Raw genomic sequence first — 16500 nt, 5'->3', positions numbered from 1 at the left:
CCTTTAAGACTTCCTCCTTGAAGATTTGGGTATACAGTTTGATGAAAGTTCTCTCACTTATTCTTCCTGTTCTGTTGATGGTACTGATTTCTCTTAGAAGACAGACTGCCAGTAGGACCCACAGATACTGGCTGTTCTCTCTCTGCCATGTTGTTGAATTTGGGTAATACTTGTGCTGCAGTCATACGTCTACTTACAAGCTAACTACAAACCATCTAGATGGGCCAGTGATAGCCCCAGTGATGGCTACCTGGCTTTGCTCCAGCTTCTAGCACCCAACCTTACTATGGTATGCCTGCAGCTTGCCATTGCCGGTGTTATTTGATGTCTGACAAAGTTCTTTGCTGTCACGTTCATGGAGAATATGAGTAACTTCCTTTACAGAGCCTGAACGAGAAATTCTATAGTATCTTGTACTTTGTGGAATATAAAGCTATATATGTCTGTTAACATACCCAGACTATTCAGTGCTAAGAGTTAATAGGTAAATTCAGTCAAATTGCACTGCATGTTAATTTGTAATACTAAATTCAGTAAGATTAATTATTCCTTATTTTTACAGTAGCTGGCAAAAGATTGCAGACTATCTATCAGCAGACATTGTATCTTCAGATAATGACATGAATATTATTGATTTAAAAGAACTTTGGAGAGGAAAGATTCAGATATGGGAAAGAAAGGTAAAATAACTTTTTTCAGCTATGGTTATTTTTGAAAGCATCTGTGTACATCATTTAAAGCACGTATTGTACAGTGCATTTTATGCTTTAAGCCAAATTTGGTTTTGACAATGTAGTTCAAAGAGGTAACGTGCAACGTATCTGGGTGGGTTGGGGAACAACTGGCTTTTTAGCATGATGAAAGGATAAATGAGATCAAGGCATCAAGATTTGAATTTCAGAAATCCAGATGCTCTCCTCTGAAGTATTTGCCTTAGAACTTCTTGTTCAAAATTAGATTGTTTTGTATCTATCACAAATCATTATCATGTAACTCTGTAAGTCATTATTGCAAGCATATGTCTAATGTTTCTGCAAAGACTGGTAGCTTTTTAATTGTGAAAGACACTGTTTACATTTTCAGTATTAAGGTTTTGGATATAGTAGTTGGTTATCTAAGTCTAATATTTTTACCTAGTTTTACAGATCTGCTGGAAACAAATATAATACTAATTGTTTAAAGTAGTAATACATGGCTGAAGGGAAATATTTTTTCCTCTCTCTTTTGACACATTTATTGTCTCTTTTTCCCCCCCGCCAGTTTGGATCAGAAGTTAGGTTTCCAGAATTTTGTATGAAGAGCACTTCAGCAAAGACATTCAGCGCTTCGCGTTTAAGTTCTTGCTTTGTTGTTAACAAAGAGCAACGATCGAGGAATACTGATGCTTTGCCAGAGGCAAGTATTATTCTTGATCTTTCTTTGAGCCACTAGAATTCATCTGTTTTACTTTCCTGAGACAATTAGTAATTGGGGAAACCTTACTCAGAATTGAAAATTAAACATAAAAGTAATGATTGCGTAAGATCAAACTTCTTTTGTTCATGTGTGCTCTCAAAACAGTCCTTAAAATTTCATCTGTTTGTTCTTAGGAATGCGATACCAAAATCTATTTCAAGTAGAAATTGAGACTTTGTTCAATCTTAATACTCAAAATATGTAATTTATTTATGAATTCTGTGTTTATCTAACCTTTTCTACTTAATTTTAAAAGTTTGTTGGTTTTTGGGGTTGGTTTGGTTTTTTTTTTTTTTTTAATTATTGTTGCTGGTTTATGTTTTCCACTGGAAGTAGATATTTGATGGGAACTCCAGAATCATATTTGTCGATGAAAACAAAAATGAGTGTTTATGAAAACTGGTATCAGTTAAGAGATTATTATTTTCATTGTTAAAATATGTACATTTTGGGTTGCATTTGTCTGTTCCTGGTGGATCTTATTTTTCTTTGAATTTGTATAACCCATTTGACGTACACGGTTGACATTCTAGAAAGTAAGCTTTATTAAACAGAATTAAATACCTTCCTTGTTTTTATATAATTATGTTTAATATGGTATTGTGAAATGTTTTTCTTTTTATATTCCTTTATACCTCTTTCAGATGTACTTGTAAGACAAATGCCTCCAGCAAAACACTTGAGGAAGTTCTACTGAGATAACATCATATATAGTGTTACAGATTTTTTGATTTGATCTCTTTTCAGGTTTTTCATTACTACGGTCCTGCACTAGAATTTTTACAGATGGTTGTGCTCTCTGATCTACCTTCCTTTTTTATATCGGATCTGGAATTTGAGCTGTATCCTTTTTTAAGGAGCTAAGCTACTACTGATAATGGTCTAAAGCAGAAAGAAAACAATCAGGACCTACCCATGCAAGCAACACATGAGGACTGGCAAGAGCTCATTCCATTCTAGCCTGCCAAAATAGTCATAGTGATTCTTCGCAACTGGATTTTTTGATGTTGAAATTTAAATTACACTAACAATAACCAGCTATTTTTGATATTATTGCACATATACTTTGTCTGTTGATGTGTATGCTACGTTGTGGGGAAAGAATAGAGAAATATTTACTGCTGTGTAAGTTTAAAAAACCTAAGCCTTACTCATTAATGTATATAGTATGCTTCACAATATAGAAAAATTTTTCCACAAATCAAGTTTTTATTATGTAGGTGCAAAATCTGTGGCGAGGTATAGCAGAGGAGTTTTCTCTTGAATTGTGTGTGTTGCAGAGATCTGAAGGTGTATTCCTATTGGTTTTAAATTTATGTACTTTTGGTACTAGTCTCGGTGTAACAATAGTAGCTTAGGCTGTATAAGCCTGCCAGGATTTTGAATATATAAATATCTGTTTATGCCTGCCTATATTGAAGATGTCAGTGGTGTATTTCATCATATAACATTTCCAAGTGTACCACTTTGCCTGGAAAGGTGAGTTACATATATTTTGTGGTAATAGAGTATCAAATATTAGACACTTGCAGACCTTATTTGAAATATGATGGTAACACGATTTGTAAAATAGGGATGCATACAGTTCTTTGTGAAGATGAGGTTCCTTAAACTGTTCTGTTCAGGAGCCTGGCAAGAAAGAGTATCAAGGAGACATCTATGCTGCTTTTGGACCAGATTTCTTCTCTCTCTGGGAAGGTAAAAACTTCTTTTTATTTAGGTATAGAAGAAAAATTAAGATGTATATATTGCTCATAAAAGATACAAGAATAATGTTTTTAAACCTAGTTTCTGTGTAAGCTCCTTCAATATTTAGTTCTAAAGCAAATTTGGCTTTTAAAGGTGCATGCCATACAGGTCCTGACAATTTGTAAGTCCACTGAACATTTTTCTCTTTACCTTAGCTAAGTTTCAATGTCCTAAAACATTCTGTAACTTTTAATCCTATCCTGACAGTTAATTTCTGTGCTATCATAATTCAACTATTTTTTTAGCAAACGGTAGGCATGTGTGCAGCCTACAAAATGTATTTAGCTAGTCTGAAGTTGTAAGCTTTTTTATTTTGCATGTGCATATTCTGCTTTTCCATTCCGATTTTTGGATAAAAAGAGTTCTTGAAACATTTACAAGCCTACTTTTTTTCACTTTTTTTTTCTATTTTTTTTTTTTCCCCCTTGGAATGATAATATGATTATTCATAGCCACGGTATTAGTTTGAAGATGTTTCTCCTGAATGTTTAAGGTGATGTATGCTTGTTTAGGAAAGTTTATTTTAGTGTTTATAAAATAAATCTATGCCAATCAAAACAGAGCCTGCGGTGAAAATGCTGATACGGTTACAGAGAATAACTTATGTTCTTTATTTACTGTGGAGATGGTATTCCATTATCAGGCTGTATGTTTCATCTTCAGCTTGTTATTTAGGTTTTTAGTAACATTTTTCCTCTCCTGCCACTCCATTCTCCATTATGCTTAGCCAGAAAAGAAAGAAGTCATTTTTCTAATGCTGTATCAAAAATATCTTTTGGAATAGGTTTATATTGGTAAATATCCCAGGTAATTTTCATTTTACATGAGGGTACTGAACATTTGGTCAAATATCTTTTACGATCTAAGAGCTTGCCTTTTTACTAGATCTTTTAAAGACAAAGCCAAAACAGTTAAAACACATTCTCACGCTACTTTTTCGAGTCTGCACATGTTGAATTGAGTATGTTTTCAAGATAAAAATTTCTCATAGGGATTTTTTTTCAGTCTACTGCTGGAAATATTACACATTTGTAGGCTTTTCTAATAGCTGTAAAAGCATTGGTTTATTGCTTGAGTATTCAAATACATGCATTTTTTCTATTAGTGCTTATTGGCCTGAAATTTACGTACAGACATAAACATAGTCAAGTATCTGATTAATTGAAAAGGATAATATGTAGGGAGGAAAAAAATTACATGTTTTTCAAAGGAATGCAGAGTCGCTGATGCCAACTATATCTTTGAATTCTCTTTTTATTCTGGATACTACTCTACAGAAGTATTTTTAGCCAGATTATTGAAAGACTTGTAATAGGTAACAAATACCTTTATGTATGAAATAGAAATTCAGCAGTTAATGATCTCTGAACTGGAGCAAAAAATAAGCACAATTTTTACAGCTTCTGTGTGAACTGCTGTTCCATTTCAATTAATGTGAATGACAGAAGTGTTAAGTAGAGATGTTTTTCTTCAGTTGAAGTACATTTGAAATAATGCCAAATCAGTAGCTCAAGAATGAAATGTAAAACAGGTTTCAGTAATATTGCATGTATTGTATTTGCTATCATTATTTAGGTGGGAGCTTTATTTACATTGCCATGTAATGTAAGCAGTGTAGTGATCCCATCCCCTGCCCAGCTGAGTACCAAGAAATGGAAGGAATATATGGCTCGGAAACCCAAGGTCATTACTGGTAGGTAAAAGGAAGATGACTACAGGTATATTTTGTTGTGGTTATATCTGTAAGTGTATGTGTGTCTGTATATATATATATGTGGTGGGTTTTTTCTGTACATTTGGGATGCCCTTTTTTTCCTCCAATGAAATTAAGTCAGTGATTGTAATCTTCAATGACACAAAAGGTTTGGTGAATGTCAGTTCAGCTATGCAGACTTGTTGTACAGGAAAATTCATAGTAACATCATGGCAAGCTTTAGGGAAACAATGCATCTCCTTTAAACCATTTCTGTGTCCTATCTGTCAGCTAAGATCCAGCTTCCACACACCTTTCTAAGGTGATTGTACAATCCATGGGCAAAGAGGTTTGCTTCTGCAGATGGAAATCCAGTGTGCTTCACTTAGGTACTTCCCTTCTCACATAAGCATTTCCAGAGGTTCTTCAATGCACTTGCATTGAATTTTAACCTCTTTCCGGGAAAATACAGAACATCAGGAAACGCTGGATGCCTCCATTCACCTGAGAGCCAGTGTGTTTAACTAGTGATTGAGAATGTGTTCCTTGTGTTCCTTCTTCCTTACGGGGCTATACTGATGGCAGCCGACTTGTCTTACGCAGTGTGCCAATGCTTAGAAATTCGATTCAGAAGGTGAGAGAACAGAATCAGTGCAGATCAAGACTGGGTGGAATTTCTCAGTCAGCCAGTATATATGCCCGGCAAGTGGAGGCACTGTACAAGTAGTGACTGTGAGGTTTGTAGGGACTTGAAAACATCAGGCTAAAAGGAGCTTGGTGATAGCCCAGTGCTTAAAGTACTTATCTAGGACAGGATAAGATGTAGGATTCTGCCACCATATGTGATTTTGTTGTTTATACAGTGGTCTAATATATAATTCATGCAGATTCCAAGGAACAGTGACTTCTTCTGTTGCCAACTGAAGATAGCGTTTGTAAACAAGCATGCAGATGAAGATGGCTGACAGACTGATATTCTTTCAGGTTTTGGGATAGGCAAAAAATGGAGAGGAATTAGGAAGAGCTGTATAAGAGGGCAGGAAGCTTAATTCTGTCGGGTGGGTGCTGGCAGTATATAGACTTAAAATGATCTCTGCATGTTTGGAGGTGGTAGAGCAAAGAGGGTGTGATTATAGAGCTGATCACAGCAGCAGCATTTATACTGTACTGGAGAGATACTACTGATGCAGTCAAATGAGCACAAGATCCCCAGTGTCTGCAAGATCTTTTTTGTCCTGTGCGCCAGTGGAAGGGTTTTGTACAAGTATTAACTATAATGTGATCAGTAATACACAAGAGCTTCTTGTCAGGCCTCTTGAGCAAAATTTAGAGTAGGAGGAGAAACGTGGCCATTTAAACATATTTGCTTGTTTAGTTGAAAACTATTTATTTTTTAGTGGCTACCACTAATATGACTATATTAAGCATTTGCAAATCCTTAATCTCTTCAATCTGTGGGAAGATGTAATTCTTTGAATTGGTAGTTCTCAAATACTAATTAAGATTAAAATAAGAAATAAAAGCTTTCCCATGAGGAATCAGCTTTAGATGCCAAGATAAACTGGAAAAGGAAAATATTTCAAATGACTAGGGGAACAGGACAATAGTAAAAATGTGTCTGGAAACTTGTTTTCTTTCTTATTCTTTTCTTTCTTCTTTCCATGGATTTCCCCTCTCTTCTCTTCCCCCTTCAACTTAAACTTTTCAAGAAACACTGGAACACTTTATATTTGTTACTAACAAAAATTTATAATACTGATAAACATAAAGGTCGTCTTGAGTTATTTATTGAGACAGTACTGCAAATATCTTATGAAATTAAGTGATTTGACTTTTAAAACTTAGTACATGAAGAAGTATTCATTCTCTCAATTTCTACATCTACCAAGGTGTTATAAAATGTTTCCTGTGTAAAAAGATAGCAAACCCATCCTTTCACTCTTACTATCAAGTCCTACATTAATTTATTTTCAAAACTGCATACTATATGCTAGTGTTTAAAAATAGAATGTGTTTATCTCTCACCCAGGCTTTGCACAAGTGTAAAGCACTGAGTGAAACTCTTATTAATGAATAATGCAGCTTCCTTGGGAAGAGTGTATACAGTATTTCCTTTTCTTCCACAGATTTATGTTCTTCCAGTGAACTCTGACCATTATTTCAATCCACACGTGCAAAAATGCCTGGTTTTACCTAGCAGAACAGACCTTTCTCTAATCATTGCATACGTAGCACACTGTCTAACTCTTCATTGTTTCATGGTAGAAACGTAACTTTGCCAGTTAAAGGCTTGCCTTTTACTAAGACCAATTAAAGAACTTTGTATCCTGCATTAGAAAGCTAACCCTCACTACAGTCACAGGAGTTCAGTGCTGGTAACATGCTAGCTTTAAGCCAGCAGCATAGTCCAACTCATCTTTGCTGCTGTAGCTCATTTATTTTGCACGCTCTTCAGTTTGTAGCTTTTTAAGGGGTACATATCAGCTGTAGTTAGTGTGTTTCCTAAAAAGATGTTAGTAAGATTTCTCGCAGAGCAGAAGTGAGCAAGTGATAGAATTTTGATGATGGATTATAGCTTGTTTTAAAGCTGTTTTCCTGAGGGTGTTTCACAGTTATGTCCTGATGTTTTTTAAGTTCCAGAAGTTGAACTGAAAGGAGAATCTTGCCGATATTATTTCTTGCTACAAGGCAATGGCTCTGGAGGATGTAAAGCAACCTTGATTCATTCAGCTAGCCAGATCAATGGTACAGCCACTCTTGCTGCAGTAAATGGAAAGCTAAAGACAAAAGCAGAAGAAACAGAGTCAAGTAAGAGTTATTACTTATTTATTTAAGAGTATCTGAATGCCGGCAAATGCTACTAAAATTGTTCCTTTTATTTATTCCAGTCTGTGTTAAAAGGGAGAAAACAAGGAGGGAGATTACATTTTGATGAATGTCTCTATTCTTTCAGCAATATTTTTTCAAATTGATAAAAAAATATAATAAGAGCTTATTTATTCACACAGTTTACTACTACCATATTTTTTAAATCAACTACGTAATGTTGTAGTCAGTCATAACTGTGATTAGTTGTAAATGTTTTAATGTACAGAGGCATCCAGGTAATATTAATGCAAATCAAATTTGCAAAAACTTAAAGTTTAAAAAGTATGTATTGTTGGTGTAAAGACTGACCAGCCCATGCCTAAAATCTAGGCAATTATCTGTTGACAAGCCATTTCACCGATGATTTAAAATAAAAAAAGCAAGGCCAGCAGGCAAATTGAATTTCACGATCGTGTCTTCAGTTACTTGGCAGATGTCCATATTACTGCAGAGTGGTTAGAATATGAGCTAGCAGATGATCAGCTGCTCCACTAGGTAAGAGCATGTATGTAGACATTTATCTTAGAGTAGTTGTTCTGTTACAACTACATGTACTAGATAACTCTGCTAATTCAGGTATTTGCTCTCAATAACACTGACAAAGAAAAAGAGTACAGTGACCTGCATCTTATCCTCTTATTTCCTTATTATCGAAATAAATCCGTGTGTGTGATATGACTGACTGCTTACCATTTGTCCTAATTAAAATCCCATTAGTATGGTGTCAGAAGACTGAAAGTCCTTGACTGTATGTTGGGAGAAAACTTTTCCTTCCTGGTATCAAACTTAGGATCTTTTTACCTTCTTTAAATGTCAGTCATGTTAATTGTGTTGTCATTATATTGGTTTTGTACAGAAATTCAAAAATACTGGTCGGACATCTATTCCAAGTTAATCCCCCTAGTGTCTTAATTCCCTTGTAAATAACTTCGTTTTTTTTTTTTTTTTTTATGATTAGCAATATTTGAAAGTCTGGTTGTTTCCTTTGAATATGAAATTTGTGTGTCTGCTGTGTTTATGTCTTTTAAGAATTACTGACTTGGTGAGTCCAAAGTCCTATGAGAGAATCTTAATAATAGATTTCTCCTAATCTGTACAGGCTTTCATATTGCTGACTTTATCAAGTCTCTGCCGCATTTTTGTGGAGAGGAGATTATACAGAGAGAAAAGAAACTGTCTCGTCTCCAAATGTTTGCCTTGAAGGAATATCTCAGTAAGTAATGGGGAGAGCACTGGTAGTTCTCAAACTAGTATTTAAAAGGTTTTTATTTCAAACTGAATGTGACAGCTCACCTTACAAAACTGAGGTGAGTTGATCACTTTGTGAAGAAAAAAGTGGAGCTTTAAAAAGAAAATCTTTGTAGTATATCCATGATTGTATGTCAGATAATGACTTTTAAATATTGAGGAAAAGAGAACACTGAACTTAAAGTTGGTGGGTGTTTGTTACACTAATACTCTGAAAGTTTGAGCATGGTTTTGGAATAATTCTGTGGTAATTAACTTTTTCTCTGCTTTGTTTTTCTTATGCTTTTTTCCCCCCAAAAAACCTTACTGCTGGATGTGCTTTCTACAAAAATAAGAATTCTGTTTTGGAGTTTTCAGGGTTTTTTATTTTATTCTGTCTTGAAAAAGTCTTAAACAGCAGAGTAGAAATGTGTACTGGCGTTTTGTTACATTTATCATGATACATCATTCATAATAATAACTGAAAGGTCATCCTCTGTAGATTTCCATAAGTTTGCAGAGAAGTACATTTAACTGTCCTGATTTTTTCCGTCTAAGTCCATTGCTTGAAGAGACTCAGTTGAAACAAAAAATGCTTCTGAGAGATTGGCTAGGTTATTGAAAACGGCATACTGTGAAGATAATTTAAGTGTATTATCATTAACAGCTTAAGGAAATTAAGATTTCTGCTAATAGTCTTGTCTTCCGCCCCCCACCCCCATCAACTTGCAGTCGTTCTCAGATTCCTGTCTACTTTAACCCTGAGCTTGGAGCTGCCTTAGAGCTTGTGTTTTAGTTTGTTTTGAGTGGGTCACCCATTTCCTTTAGGATGAAGACTGAATAGGAGCAGTTGGGATTTGCTAGTCATCCTAAATCATGTCAGAATTACCCGACCCTTGATATTCTGACCAAAGAGACTGGAGCAGGCTATCAGTTATATTGGAGCCACACTCCTGCAACAGCAAAAATAAGTGGGTAGGAGGCTCTGTAGACTGGAGCTTTTAATGTTTAGGCTCAGCAAGTCGGGATGTTTGTCTCTGAGGGATTCAAACCTGGATATACTCAGAAATGCACGTAGACAGAAATTAAAGGACTGTAAAAAGGTAATTCACATGTGATTTCAGCTATTCTCACTGCTAAGTTTTTTCACTTGCCTATGGAATAAATCACCCATGCCTTGCTTGCTGGTTGCAATAGTAAGTGTCAAGTTAACTTACTTGTGTTATTGTTTCGGGGTGGGGATTTTTTTGTTTGGCTGGTTTTAGCAGGCTCCAGTTACTCCTTGTTACTTAGCAGGTGCAGTAGCTTCTCTTTCTTTCTCTTTCCTTTTATAGAGAGAAAGGAATTGACCGAGCAGCCTCCAGTTATTTCTACGGATGAGTTCAAAAGCTTGTTAGAACTTACAAGAGAATGTATTTTGGACCTGTGCAACACTAGTTTTCCTAAACCTGTTCTACAGAAGGTTGCAAATAAAACTAGGTCATGCTCTGTGACTTCTGGTAGGTACCATTATTTAGAAAATACACTGCTTATTCTCTTTTGATGTATTTTCATACCAGTTGTCAATTTTTTACTAAAAGAAGGAAAGTCTTTTACCAAAAGAGGGAAAAATAGAAGGAAAAGTAAAGTAGCTTTCTAGGCTTTTTTCCAAACTGAAATTACCTTCACATTAACTATTTCCTTTCTTTTCCTTGACAAAAAAAATTATGCAGAAAAAATTTCTGATCACAGCATGCTGCAGATTTTCCTTATATTTATATATTTTTTTTATATATATACAGGAAGGAATATATATATATATAAACGAGTATATATGCGTGTATATATTTCTTTAACAAATAAGATCCTTTACTTCTATTAAGGTTTATCCACCATATATTTCTTGCAGAATCTGATTTAATGGAGCCAAATCCATTGGAGTGGCCAGAAAGACATGTACTTCAGAATTTGGAAAACCTTGAAAAAACCAAACAAAAGATGAGGTAATGGTTAAATACTGGAGATTTTCTTTGTAGTGGCCATTGAACATCACTCTAGAGGAACTGTGTATGTTGACAGCCATTTTGTAAACTGATTTCAAATATATTGATAATCTTTCAGAGGAAACATCGCTTAAGGCTAAAACTAAGCGTCTGTCAATTTCCAAAGGTGTATTTTCTTGGTATTTAAAGTAGTATTGTTTTGATTTTTATTGACAAAATGCAGCTGAAAGTTACCTAAAAGTAACATAGTTCCAAAACGAAATTACCAAAATGGCACTGCTAGAAAATAATAGCAGTAGTAGAAAAACATATTTTTTTTTTTCTCCCAACATGCCCTGGGGCATAAATAATAAAGATAGTACAGCAGTTTTTGTCAGCATGTACAATGTGTTTCTAATTTCATATTTCCTAATGGTCAGGACTTAGTATTAGGTCTCATGTAATTTTAATGTAGAAGATACTATTGGTTTTATGTTTGAAATCTGTATTTAGTTTTGTTTTTCCTCCAGTGCTGTTTAAGTGAAACCTGTAGACCTTTGTGTAACTTAATACAGGCTATTGATTTCAGTTTAGCTCTCACTTTTGTATAAGACTTAACGATCTTTGCTGGGTTGTAACATTTTTGCTGACAGACCTTTAGAGCCAGGTGTCCAACTGCCTTTTTCTTAGTTACTTCCATCCCATTTCTTTCTTTCAAATACTATAGTTGGCCGTGGCCTAGACTGGAGTGCTGCATGTCAGAAATTCTCACATTAGATCTCTGCTTTCTCATGGGTGGTGGTGGTATTATTATTATCATCATTATTATTATTATTATTATTACTACTACTACTACTACTACTACTACTACTACTACTACTGTCATTATTATTGGGTTTGTTTCTCAAATAGGTAAAGTTTTTCCTTCTAACTAGCTTTTGAAAAGGTTCCTGAAGGACTTTTCTGTTTCATAGTCAGTTAATGTTTATTTCATTGTATTCTGAACCGGTTATCTTCTGCTTATCCTGAATCAGTGTACAGCATGTTGCTTAACAGTAGAAGAGAGAGAACTTTGCTATATTTGATTGAGGACACTAAACAAAAATAGAGTGGAGAGTTGCATGCAATAGTGGCTGTATGGTTCCTTTGCTGCATATTGTATGTAATTTTTTTTTTTAATGGGAATTAATTTTTGATCTTACAGGTCCATACATGGAAAAAAGGGATGAATAATGTTCTTCCCATATTGTATTTCATAACTAAGCTATAAAATCTTGAGAAAATTACTTTCTAGGATGGTAGAGAATTTGCTTCAAATATACTTTATCATGAACATTTGTGTAAATGTTCTCAAGGAGCAACCTTTTACTTTGGAAATACATTTAATTGCTTGAGACTAGCAGTGATTTTTTTTTTTTTTAATAGAACATTATTACTACATTGAAAAGAAAAATTCTTAGATTGGTCTTTTTTTTCTTTTCCTTTTTTCAGAGTTTCTATGTTTGCACATTCATCTGAGCAATTGCTGGGGCATAAAGATAGCCAGCGGGAGTCATTGACATTGCTGGATGCTAAAGAATTACTAAAATATTTTACACCAGAAGGGCTACCAGTTGGTGATCTTCAGCCGCTACAAATTCCCAAACGGTATGAATCCAGCATATTGAAAACACTGAAGACCATTCTCAGAACTGAAGTAGGGGAATGTGAACAACAACCGAATGAGAGTCTCAGAATGGCCTAACTGGATTTGAGTCTGTAACTTGCAAGATCCTTGCATTACATGCCTGCCGGTGAAATCAACTGTTAAGTCCTCCAGTTGGTCTTGCTATTTAGTTCTTTCAGAACCTGAAGCGGCCGGAGATGATGATGTTGGTCCTATGCATTTAAATAACAAAATAGTCACCTGATGCACAGAAATGTGCCAGTAGACCTTTGCCATGGCTATGCTACAAGCTGCCGCCACGTGTCCATTTCCAAAAGAGTATTTCTAGCAAATCAGAAGTTACTGTGGCAGAACTTTAATTTTATTAGTGTGATTTCTTTCACTCGGAGGGGAGGAAGCTAGGAAGCTAGGAAGACAACTGAAGCGTAAAAAGGGCGATAGCTGAGCCTCTTTAACTGTGTTTGTCTCATGTTTTGCTGGCCCAGCATTCCTAGCAATATTCTTACGTGGTAAAGTGCTCCTTAAGGGAAGTTGTCTACTCTGACTTCTTTGCAAGTATTCATCCATAGTGTGTCTGCTGGTAAGCATTAGTGTATTAACCACTGCTTTTTCAGCAGGAAGATTGATACAAGGAGTTAATGGATCTGAACATTTGTTAGAATAAGGCCAACCTATACAAGAGTCAATGTTTGTAGAAGCAGAGCCTATACTATTTGTGCAGTGTGTTATAGACTGCTAGGTAAGCAAGACAATTTTTGCAGTCACTAGAGTTATATTTGTTGACCTTTTTAATGTTGAATAACAGACTGTATAATGGAATTATTGGATACAGCCCTCGATCCTTTTTTAAACTTCATTATATGTAATAAATTAAGAGGGCTTGTGAGAGGGAAAGGTTCTGTAGGATTTTGGAGACTTCTGTAAAATACTACTTGGAGTTTTGAAACTAACTTAAAGATATTCTGAGTGGAGAATTCAAGCAAGTGAATATGCAGTGAAGATTGAGAGTCTCCTACAGAATTGTTAGTTAATGAGTGCAGATGATTTAGGATTTTGGGTATAATGTAAAGTATTCTCATTCCAATTAGTTGTGTGGGAAAGATGTGAATAATTTGTTTGCAACAAAAATGTTTTTTTAATCCCTGATTTTTCAAAAGCCTCCAGAGAAGCTTTATACCATAGAATACTTTGATTCTCTTGAATGATTTGCTTTGAGCTATAGCTGAGTGAGGTCTGAATTTGAGGCGGTTTGTCCCAGTTTGCTTGGATTTCTACCAATTATTTTGAGAAAGTATGATGATGAAACCTTTGCTTTGTAGTACATTACTGTAATGTGAATCTCTCATAATACATAGAGATCTTGGATATCTAAGGGAAATATAAAGCCAAAATCAAGATAGTAGATAATAAATGTTTTTGCTTGAAGGCTACAAGGTCTGCCAATGACTTATACTGTACGTATGTATTCTGCTTTGTCTGAAAAGAAACCAGAAAACCTATGAAAATCCATAGCTAGGTTGTTGTCTGGGAGATGATGAACCATTCCCTTTCTGACATACCAGATTGCTGTTACTGTTGTGTCCAGCAGAACTCCGTACTCCTGCTGCTCACCCTCTTAGCAGGTGCTCTGACTAGATTCTCTGGAATAATTAGCAGCTTTGCACAGTAGATGTTCAAGCACAGTGACTACAGACCCAAAGACTTTCCTGACCAACAGAAGGAAAAAAGAGATTTTATGAGAGACTGGTGAATTAAAGGATTTTTCGCTTGTTTTCCATGTTTGAGCTTAAATAGAGGTTTGATAGATTACAATTTTGACTGACAGTCTTTCTAAATTACCATCTTGCTAGATTCAGTATCACATCTTTCCTGGATGTTTTTCCAGGGGTAATGGTGCAGAGACAGTCTATGTGAATAAAACTAGAAGCAATGTGTAAGTTTCAGATACTGCTATATCTTGCCTTCATCTCTTCCCTTCTTTAGAGGTAATTGGGCTGTGACTTTACAGGGTATGCTAGGATCTAGCAGCAAGCTCTTTCTGTCTGTCTTGCTATGGCTTATTCTGTTGAAATACTTTCAAATAGATTCATATGATTTAGTTGCAGAGAGTTACTAACTGGAATTCAAATATCACAGGAGACAAGTGGTTAGTTATGAAGCCTGGGAAAGGTGACTGTTAGGTGAGACAACTTGAAGCTAAAGGGAAGGAATTCACTGGTTGTAACACTGGATTGAGAAATGGGAGATCAGTTCCCGGTTCCTCTCAGTTCATTCTACTACTCAGGTGCCCCATTGTGAAATGGGGTTATAGTTACCTGGTTTTATTGATAAATTATTTGGAGCAGTGACCTCTAAACTGGTTGAAATGTCTAAGAGCTTCTGTAATAGCTCAGTAGCTATTAGTTAGTTGAACTTAGATTCTCACTTCAATAACGATTAAATTTTCCATTGATGCTGTACCCCAGGGGCTTAGCTACAACACATGCTGGTTTGGTCTTCCTATGTCAAGGCATTTGTTTCTGACTTCTGGAAGTATAATTTATCTTGACTGTAACTAGTTAAAATAGATCTGTTTTTTTTTTTTTTCTTTTCAGTGAAAACACATTCCTTTTGACACCAGAGCTTACTCCTCGGAAACTCATAGGTTTGCCTTTTGAAAAAGCAGCTGGATGCCATTATCATGGACTTGAGTAAGTTTCCTGGCTTCTTTTTCCAAAATTATTTTTCAGCTTCCAGTCAAGGTATAATTAGAAACATTTCAAGCAACATAAACATTAATTATGGAAAACTTTATGTATCCTTTTCCTTTGTGGAACAACTTTGCACATGCCACCTCTCCCTTTCTTACCTTCATTTTATTCACTGGTTTGAATTGCAACACCCCTGCTTTCATGGTAATGTAAAAACGTTTAAGTTTTTTCTGTAACTTGTACTGTTGTGCCTATTCTCAGCGTCTCTGGAAATTTTAATTCAGAATTAGAAGCGGCAATTGGAAGAGGGTTCGTTATTACACATCAAGTCCCTGGAGCAGCACATGAGTGAACTACATATGTAGTTCCTACTTTGATATTAAATTGTAGGCACTTTCAGACTAATAGTCAGAGGTTTATGAGACCTGCTGTGACGCTACCTGTATATTCAGGGAACCTGAAAACACCACCAGCAGGCAAGTGTTAGTACTAAGAATCTTTGAAAGCATCAATATGGTGAGGACTGTATTTAGTCCCAGATAGCCAGCGTTAGTTATTTGTCAAAGCTTCAGATGGGCAAACATCATATAATGTAGCTGTATAAAAATTGTTCAGAAAATTATAAATATTGTCATTGTGGAGAAGAGGAAAAGGACATACAAAAACGCGAGGGTAGATAATTCAGCATAACTCTTCCGTGTAGACAGACTTAGTCTTAACACAGTATATATTAAGAAATGCAGTGGATACTAAGCATAGGCAGTTCAGTCTTCGTGCAAATTTCTACAGCCTTCTAAAATTGCATTTTCAGATTATCAGAATGTAACTAATGATACTGCAGGTATTTTTTTCATATCAACTGCACAAATAGTTTGGTTAAGCCTATGTTTAATATCTGGTAATTTTAGCCGTGTTCTCCAGGGAAGTGAAGCAGTCATTCTATCTGTTCAGCTATGTTTCTTCTCTTTTTCTAAGTGGTAACTCATGAGCCTGTCAGCCTTTTTAGATTTGTAAGAAAAGGCTCAGACAGGCAACTGGGTAGATAGGAGAAATGCAGATTTGTCCTGCCAGGTGTGGGAAGAAAGCACTTGGCTGTTGCCTGTTGGTATGTGGTAGCTTGCTGACCTGCCTGACCTCAGCAGGGAGTGTGCATGGGGATTCAAATTAGGCACAGCGCAGCTTGTGCTGCCT

The 16500-nt window shown here is 35.6% G+C and overlaps 1 protein-coding gene across 1 annotated transcript in view; it reads left to right on the top strand.

The window, feature by feature from the left end:
* Positions 1 to 16500, top strand: part of MTBP (MDM2 binding protein) — a 34777-nt gene that overhangs the window by 6590 nt on the left and 11687 nt on the right. The window contains exons 7-17 of the mRNA XM_075141239.1: positions 563 to 680; positions 1261 to 1395; positions 2203 to 2297; positions 3081 to 3153; positions 4780 to 4897; positions 7532 to 7705; positions 8865 to 8978; positions 10327 to 10491; positions 10881 to 10974; positions 12445 to 12600; positions 15214 to 15309. Of these exons, the coding sequence (XP_074997340.1) occupies positions 563 to 680; positions 1261 to 1395; positions 2203 to 2297; positions 3081 to 3153; positions 4780 to 4897; positions 7532 to 7705; positions 8865 to 8978; positions 10327 to 10491; positions 10881 to 10974; positions 12445 to 12600; positions 15214 to 15309 (1338 nt within the window). The remainder of the gene's footprint in view (positions 1 to 562; positions 681 to 1260; positions 1396 to 2202; positions 2298 to 3080; positions 3154 to 4779; positions 4898 to 7531; positions 7706 to 8864; positions 8979 to 10326; positions 10492 to 10880; positions 10975 to 12444; positions 12601 to 15213; positions 15310 to 16500) is intronic.

The sequence above is a fragment of the Calonectris borealis genome, chromosome 2 (assembly GCF_964195595.1).
Source record: "Calonectris borealis chromosome 2, bCalBor7.hap1.2, whole genome shotgun sequence".
NCBI lineage: Eukaryota > Metazoa > Chordata > Aves > Procellariiformes > Procellariidae > Calonectris > Calonectris borealis.
The sequence above is the reverse complement of the archived record's forward strand: the minus strand, read 5'-3'. Positions and strand labels throughout refer to the sequence as shown.